Below are 9086 nucleotides of genomic sequence, written 5' to 3'. Positions count from 1 at the left end.
ATCAAAATAAATGACGTGGTGAGGAGGGGGCGTGGCCACAGGCAATTATGACATAACAATGGTTGTTGTTGGAGACAATGAGAATTCCATATTCGGGATCATTTAATACAGAGATTGATTGTGAAACGCCATTCCGTGGATAGACGTGCATGAGAGATGTGGTCTCTGATCGCAGCAGTCATGATGTTCGTCTCCGGAGAACCATCCCGACCTCCAGAGCAGGTAAGCGGTGATGGTAAGAGATAACGTTTGTGGGTTGATGGAGAAGTGAACGGGTGATGTATTCCATGTTAGATTTTGCTTGTTTTGGATTCGATTGAAAATCCGAGTGAAGACGAGAGTGACACGGCGAGTGTGATTCAAATATAAAACGTTTCACGGAAATAACTTTCTCACAAGAACGTCGATCGTGGGGCGGAGTGTGTGTGAGTGGAGGAAGCGACATGAAGAGAGGTGATTCGTCATGTTAGTAAAATGGCCACAGCAGTGGGATTCAAAACGATCCTCCATCCATTGAGATCATCAGAGATTGTTGAAGATTTACAAACATGTAAACTAGAGTCTTGATACAGTTTACTCGGAGTTACGACAAGGTGTGTCTGGTCACGTGGGTAATGACCATCATTTTGTATCGTTCGATCGTTCATTGAATGAATAAACCATCATTCATCATTCTCATTAAAATGGCGGGATGCTGTGCTGTTAGATGAACCATTCGATCACTGAAGATCGAAATTTCAATTTCTCTTGTTTCTAATTTCTCTTGTTTCTGCCCTTGTCCATGTCCATAGTTGTTCCACAATGATGATGTGGAGGTACCGGTGATGTCGAAGGTTCGCGATGTCGTGTTCGTCACGATCGCGCTCCTCTTATTCGTCGTCGTGATCTCCTTTAAACCAGCGAGGTGGTTCGGGAGGAGGAGGAATCAAAGAAAGCCCGGCATTCACTGGTAAAGATCACGTGACTTTTCATCAATATTTAAATAATGCCTTCATCCAAGAGGACAAGATAGTACAGAACTTTGAAACGAGTTTACATTAAATTCTTACGAATCATCAAGTCTGGCAAACGAATCTCTGGTCCAGTGACAACAGGGAGGACCGGAACACGGATTACACTCTCCTTGAAAGTGACATTCAGTCTGAATCCTGAAAGTGACATTCAGTCTGTTTCCTGTCTGAATTCTGACAAACCACAATTAAAACGGGTTCAGACACTCCAAGCAGAGTCGAGGTCCGAAATGCTGCTCTACCATACTTCAGCGGAAAGTCTCAGCCAGTTGAGCGATGTGCTGGTACTTCCTTCATGGCCGGTACTGAATTGGTGACATGAATGGTTTTGCCATGTCGGATGGGGCTATGTTTTGTTTGGGACAGGAGTCGCTCCTGAACCCAACCTCTTCTTCAACGGACTATCAAGAGCCAGTGTGGCTCGGAATTAGGAAAACGAGAATCACTCCACAGAGCCCAAGTTATTATATATATATATATATATATATATATATTGATACTGAAGGACCAATTTTGTGCTCCTCCGAGCGGTCGCGTCCCGTTGTTCTCGGTACTGTGACCTGGACTGAAAGAAACTTCATCCCTGTAAGAGTGCATCGCACATAGTGGCAATTGTCAACCTTCAATTGTGAAGCAGAATAAACACTTTTCATTTTACATTCGTTTACATGGCGACGTGTGACGTCACGACGTTTTTCTCGGGACTAAGAAACTTCGTACCTGTAAGAGTGCATCGCACATAGTGGCAATAGTCAACCTTCAACTCTGAAGCAGAATAAACACTTTCCGTTGAGACGGGGGCGAGGAGTGAAGAGGCGGGGGGCAAGGTAAGCATTTTTGGGCGGGGGTAAGCAAATTGAAAGCGGGAAATGGGGCGGGGGATGAGTGGGAAGGGGCTGGGGTGAATTAGGTGGGGTTGAGTGTGAGGGGGTGGACAGGGGCGCGGAGAATCAAGAGACGGGGGGCGGAGAGTGAAGAGGCCAAGGCGGGGCCGGGGTAATTAAATTTTTGGGCGGGGGTAAGCAAATTGAAGGCAAGGGGTGGGATGCGGGGGGGAATGGAGCAGGGGCGGGGAATGAGTAGGTGGAGGCAAGCAGGCCCTGTCCAGTCCATGTCCCTCGAGTGTGGGTGAGCTGGTGAGGGTGGTTGAATGAACGGAATCCGTCTGTGAAGGGGTTTCGGCGAGTCATTATTATTGTTATTATTATGTTTTTCCTTACAAAGTGTATTCAACAACAGGGAAGGGAAAACAAAAGATACAATTACAAAAGAACTATTGCACACTGCGTGCCCTGGGTTTCATACGATCGGAAGGTCCTCAGACAACCTTAAGGCCTCAGACACACTCTAAGAAACAAATGACCAAGGAGACAGACAAGACTAGAAATACCGTAGATGTGTTCGCTTGTACACAAACAGGCCCACGGTCCGGAGACTGGTCTTATTACCTCCTCCACTGCAGGTGGATGGACATGTTGTTTTCACCCCTTTCTCTTTTGTTTGTTTGTTTGTGTGATTGTGAACAATATCTCAAAAATTTGAAGATGGATTTGGATGAAATTTGTTGGAGAGGTTTGGCATGTGACACTGACTGAATGATTCGATTTTGGTGAAGATCTGAATCCGAGGATTTTTTAAACTCATTTTTCACGATTGAATGATTGTGCTAAAACGATACACATACAGTGTGATATCTCAAAAAGTTAGGGACGGATTCGGATGAAACTTGGAGGAAGAGTTTGTTGGTGACCAGAACAAGCCGATTACATTTTAGTTTACGTCCAAATCCAGATCCATCCTTTCACTGGGATACAAAACGTAAACTAATCAGCCTGGCGGAGGGATGTGTTCTTCCAAGTGTCCTTCTTGTTGATGCTTGTATTCCAGTGTCTGGAGTTTCGTTGAGATTTGATTGGTCAAGATATCTTTCAATCAGACCATGTGTGTTAGGAATTGAATCGTCTCATCTTCGTTTTCTTCAATGCAACACTCATGGAACATGTGTTTGGTCGTTCACAAAATCATACATTTTCCTCAAACTGATGAGCATTGCCCTTGTTTTGTTGCAGTTTTTGTTGTGGCCGGAAGCACTTGCAGAAAAAAATGGGAAAAAAGGAGCGGCCGTTGCTGGAGGAGGATCAACAAAAGGAGGTGTTGGAGATTCAGAAGGTGAAGGAAGAGGAGGATAAAAGAATGGAAGAAAAAAAGGCATTGTTCGAACAGTTGTGGCAGAGAGAGAGAGAGAAACTACAGGAAAGAGGTGAAAAATTGCACCAGAAAGAAGAACGAATGAAAGAAAGAGAGCGATTAATTCAGCTCGCAGAAAAATCTGTGCAGGAAAAAGACGTTCAACACAGACATGAGGATGAACGATGGAGAAAAGAGAGAGAAGAGCAGAATAAAACAGAGGAAGAGCAGCAGAGGAGAAACAAGGAAGAGGAAATGAGAAAACGTGATGAGGAAGAACAGGTGAAAAAGAATGAAGAAGAGCTAAATAAAATAAAGGAGGCAGAGTGGAGGGAAATGGAAGAGGGATTCCTGAGAGAACAAGAGGAATTCCTACGATGGAAGGAATCGGTCCATCAGGAGCAGACACGCAGAATGCTTGAGATTCAGCAAAAAGAGCAACAAGTTTTAAACAGTGAGCACGTGCTGTTCGGGTTTGAGAGAGAGATTGATAAACGAGAGAGAATCGAGTTGGAACAACAGGCTCGATTTGATAAAAAGATGGAATTGAAAGAACTCGAGATTAAACACAGAGAGTTTGAGACATGTCGCCAAGAGGACGAGATTAGATTGAGAGAACAGGATGTGGAGAAGAGGGAGAAACTGGTGCACCAAAGAGAAGAGGAGGAGAGTGGGCGGAAAGATAAATTTGTGGAGACACAGAGAATAAAAGAGGAAGAGTGTTTGTGTCGAGAGCAGGCGGTACATCTGCTGGAGCTGGAGATACGTAAACGAGAAATCGACGTTCAGACACGGGAACATGAGGTTTGGCGATGTGAGGAAAAGGAGAGAAAGAGACGAGAGCACGATAAACATGGGGAAATTAAACAGGAAGAGGTGCACCAGAAAGAAGAACCACGTAGACAGAGAAAGGAAGAAAAGGAAAAGAAGAAAATACAAAAGCACAGAGAGGAAGGAAAGAGGAAACGTGATGAGGAACGAAAACCTGAACGTGATGAATCGCTCAAACAGCAACCAGGTCAACAACAGAAACCACACGTTGTTGGAGTGCAGAAGGAACAAAAACCTCAACGTGATCAAGGCCTGCAACAGGTGCAGCACGGTGTTGATGGATCAGACCGTATGCAGGACCTTCAACAGGTGAGGACTCTTCAGTACTTGGGAGAAGTTGGGGGTGAACACACTGGGTACAAACACAGTGAACCTCACGATGAAGTTGTTCAGTTGGATAATTGTAATTATTATTTTTGTGATAAAGGTCACATATTGGCATGGTCATCCCCACGCAGGATAAATAACAAGAATTATAACTCACCTTGATTGGATCAAATCGACTAATTCACCTTTTCATCGATTTCCTGTTCCATCAGTTCATCTCCTGATGTTCCCTTTCCTGAACAAGTTATCAATCTGATGAACACATCAATGTGTTTAATCTTTTATCTTTTTATTCTTTCTCCAAAGACCCCCCAGAACAGGCGCTCGTTCCCTCCTCCTCCACCCTCTTACAAGAAACCTAACCAGATGGAACGTAAGTTACCAAGATTCTTACCTTACATAAATTATTACAAACTTTGTCTAAACTGATGAAGAAAAAAAACTGATGGTGATGAAGAAAAATCAAGATGTGAAATTGCAGGGGAAAGTGAAATAACATTTAGAGTGGGAGAGAGAGAGAGAGAGTGAGAGAGGGGGAGAGAGAGAGTGAGAGAGGGGGAGAGAGAGAGAGAGAGAGAGAGAGAGAGAGAGAGAGAGAGAGAGAGAGAGAGAGAGAGAGAGAGAGAGAGAGAGAGAGAGAGAGAGAGAGAGAGAGAGAGAGAGAGAGAGAGAGAGAGAGAGAGAGAGAGAGAGAGAGAGTGAGAGAGGGGAGAGAGAGAGTGAGAGAGGGAGAGAGAGAGTGAGAGAGGGGGAGAGAGAGAGTGAGAGAGGGGAGAGAGAGAGTGAGAGAGGGGGAGTGAGAGAGTGAGAGAGGGGGAGTGAGAGAGGGGGAGAGAGAGAGTGAGAGAGTGAGAGAGTGAGAGAGTGAGAGAGTGAGAGAGTGAGAGAGTGAGAGAGTGAGAGAGTGAGAGAGTGAGAGAGTGAGAGAGTGAGAGAGTGAGAGAGTGAGAGAGTGAGAGAGTGAGAGAGTGAGAGAGAGAGAGATTCATTCCAGGACTGTGTTGGGACACGTGATAATGATGGAGATTATGATGACAATGCTACTTCGTGTTTTTGACCCTGTTGTTGTTGTGTTTGTGCAGAGGAAGACGTCATCGTGACAGTTGCTGGCGAGGAAGATGCCATGTTTGGTAGCGATTCCATCATCGTTCCATCGTACAAACTATCCAGAAACAAAAGACGATACACCAGGCTCTTACAGATGGCTGATGCAGCATTTTTTCAATGAACATCAGTCTGAAGAACTCCAGGTACTTAAACCTTCCTTGGACTTAATTTAATCACTTGCATCCTTTTTGTGTCCTTGTTTGTCAATTTGTCACTTCCTTGTTCATGATGAGAACTCAATAATTCCGAGTGAAGAGAATTTTAACATCAGAATGAATCGGCCAACATGAAACAGGTGAGGTCTCTCCCTGATTTGTACAAGCAATGCCAATCATGGTCTGTCACTCATGAAGGAAACTGCAGCCATGAACCCTTGCGATTTGCTGCGTCACTTCATCACTGCACATCATACGTCACCTCATCACTGGACACCATGCGTCACCTCATCAATGGACACCACGCGTCACTTCATCACTGCACACCATGTGTCACTTCATCACTGGACACCATGCGTCACGAACACTAGACACCATGCATCACTGCACACCATGCGTCACCATCACTGGACACCATGTGTCACTTCATCACTGGACACCATGTGTCTCTTCATCACTGGACACCACGCGTCTCCTCAACACGGTATAACCACATTTACACTCCAACATTATCTTTCCCGTTTTTTTTGTTTCCTCCTTCCCTTCAGCTGCTGCCATCATCATCTGGATCGACTTCAAATATTCTTCCAAAACATCTCCAGCCTGAGCGGCCTCATCTCCTCAATAATCATTCCAAATGGCTCTCCTTCATTGCTGTTCCTGAAGGATCTTTTCCACAAGTATCCCTCCAAGGTTCTCCAACCTTGATGTTACATTTCACTCCAGCACCCAAGACTCCACTGTTGAATTGTCTTTGATAAAAGTATTAATTTTCTTGTGTGAATGTAGATTTTCTCTTGTAATTACAGAGAATAAAATTAACCTAAAATCTCTTTTCCTTTCAAGTTATGTTATTTATAAATCCAAGGAACGGTGTCGAAAATATTGTTTTGGAAATGTCTCCTCATGATTACTAACTATGTAAGTAATTTAAAGTGTTTCTGTGTTTGTTTCTCTTTCGAGGCCAAACCGGAGCACCGAGAGGAAGCAAATTTTGGGTTCTTGTATTTCAGAATCTTGGCTAAGTTTTAAGCTGCTGCACGTTGGCCTTGACCTGACCGTGGGTACCCCTGGCACGTTTGTAATATTTAGTGTTGATTACACCAGCTGTTTTTATTTCTTAGATTTCCAGACCTACACAAACGTGTCGACAGTGAATTTCCTTCAAGGGTTGAGTGATTTGGGGGGTGGAGGGGGTTGTGCCCACGACCTGACCCTGGGTATTCCCAGCATGTATGTAAAATTCGATTGAGATAGTTGCAGGGGTGTGGAATTTTATATCAATCAAGGAAAAGGCTTCACACACACAAACACAAACAACACACCGCGTTGAGGAAAGCGGCACATAATCACCTCGTCACACCATCTCACTCACTGCTTGGTGGTGTTGATGGCGATTCCGAAACCACAACCCTGACGTTGAGGTGAAGGAGATCCTGTGGAGAAAGGGCGGGAAATGTGAGCAGGACAGAGAGGCTTCCTTAGGAGTGTGGATTGGAGGCCCGAGGTGAGCTTCTGCTGCTGCTCGTGTTCCTGGACGATTTGAGGACGACGTGGCTGTTAATCTGAGCGGGTAATTCATGCACACTTCGAGGAGTCTGTAAATCAGCAAAATAGACATGCAACTGGATGTTAAACACTCTTCTTGTTACTTTTCAGATTGAGATGAAAGATGAGTAAGCCGTCAAAGCGAGTTCTGGAAGGAAGTGTGTCACTTCAGACAAACGAAGAGAAGATGTGATTCAGTGAAAACCAACCACAGCAAATGGAAAATATGTCGAGGTGAACAAAGTCAAAGAATGTGCAATCTTCAAAAGTATACATTTAAAAAACTTAAGTCGGCGATAATCGTCAGACGAGACAACTGCTTTACATTTGCAAATGGACAAAGTTGACCAAATTTGGTTGGAGCAAGTGAAGCTGGGAAACCAAACACCCCACATGGTAAAATAAATGCAGAAATGTGTACATCACTGAAAAAGGCTACAAACTAACAGAACGGAGGATTGGGATTAAAACCTCGATTTGAAATAATGAAGAACCAACGGCAAGTTCAGAAGAGAGAATATTGACCGGACAACACGGTGAGCCTTATCAAGGAAAGGTATGCTGTGTTACATATAACCGATGGTTCCAGGGGAAAGAACCACAATGTAAAGTGTCGACAAATGATAACCAGGAAACAATCATTAGTCTTGCTAAAAATCTGAACATAAATGAGATAGTAGTTCAGGGTCATTGGTGCAGGACATGACACGGTGGCTAATGATGTGTGCCACCTCAAACCAGGTATGAACGCCTTTTCAAGCTACTTCAATCCCTTCAACAAGAACACAAGATGTTCGTCCTTTCGACAAAACGTTTAAACTTCTTGTGGATCAAAAAAAAGAAATCTGTGTTTCACGAACAGCAGAGTTTTCTGGTGCAGTCTTTATGTGATCAATACAAAAGAATTGTTTAAGATCTTGGAGTAAGGAATACAGACTACGACCGTGCGGTTACACTGAAATGGGAACTTGTTCAGCATTTTGACACTTGTATTGCAGTGTTTGATCAAAGCTGTGGCTCCACATTCATCTTTGCATCTCGGGTTTCTCTTGGTGATGCTGTTGATAAACATTGGAAGCTCGAAAAGGAGGAAAATGTAAACGAGAAACAAGAAACCCTTCTGCACACAACAAAGATTGTGAGATGACACAAAGTTCTTCAAAAAGGAGGTGCAGACCTCAGCGTCGACAGGGATATCAACTGAAGCAGCTTCTCAGATGGTTCCAGGTACATTCTATCATTTCATTGCCAGTCTATTAGCAGACAGAGTACACTTTCCAACAAATCAACAAGAGCGCGACAGAGACTCAGTCAACAGACAGAAGAAAATATCCTGATGATAGCACAACAATTATTGCAGCACATGTGTGGTGTTATTGTTGTGGGGCCAGGTCTCGGTGGCGAGCACGACCGAGAGGGGGAGCAATAGAGTCGGCTCCACCGAATACACCGGAATTTAGGTCGTACCTTTCAGATAAATCTGAAAGTACGGGTCCCTTACAGGACTATAAATCCCCAATAATTGAACCGCGTGGAGTCGGGTTAATTGACAATTTCAATATACCTAAGTGCCCACGCGGCAAAGCTTCCCAGGGAATTCACACCCTCGGCAGGCCTCGAGCGGAACGAGCCGTTACCGTGATCGAACCGTGTGCAACCCGAGCGGATGGTTCCCGAGGCCCGTCGGTACAAATGTAGAACTGCGGCAACTGCCTTCCTATCCCCCACTACGCAATGTGGCAAACCAATGGCAGAAATAACAAAGAACTAGCCGAAACCCCGTCACAGATGGATTCCGTTCATTCAACCACCCTCACCAGCTCACCCACACTCGAGGGACATGGACTGGACAGGGCGTGCTTGCCCCCGCTTACTCATCCCCACCCCTTCCCCATTTCCCTCCGCCTCCCACCCCCCACAT

At 44.7% G+C, this 9086-nt stretch overlaps 1 protein-coding gene across 1 annotated transcript; it reads left to right on the top strand.

Moving 5' to 3' along the window:
* The first annotated feature begins 603 nt into the window (after positions 1–603).
* On the top strand, positions 604–6932 carry LOC147008919 (uncharacterized). Its single transcript, XM_085864581.1, has 5 exons — positions 604–949; positions 3080–4337; positions 4662–4728; positions 5438–5605; positions 6166–6932. Exons 1-4 carry the CDS (start codon positions 825–827, stop codon positions 5581–5583), a joined length of 1596 nt encoding a protein of 531 aa, XP_085720707.1. The 5' UTR covers positions 604–824; the 3' UTR covers positions 5584–5605; positions 6166–6932.
* Positions 6933–9086: the final 2154 nt, after the last annotated feature.

The sequence above is a fragment of the Eptatretus burgeri genome, chromosome 18 (genome assembly GCF_056783735.1).
Source record: "Eptatretus burgeri isolate ZD-2024b chromosome 18, Ebu_testis_v1, whole genome shotgun sequence".
Taxonomy (NCBI): domain Eukaryota; kingdom Metazoa; phylum Chordata; class Myxini; order Myxiniformes; family Myxinidae; genus Eptatretus; species Eptatretus burgeri.
The sequence above is the reverse complement of the archived record's forward strand: the minus strand, read 5'-3'. Positions and strand labels throughout refer to the sequence as shown.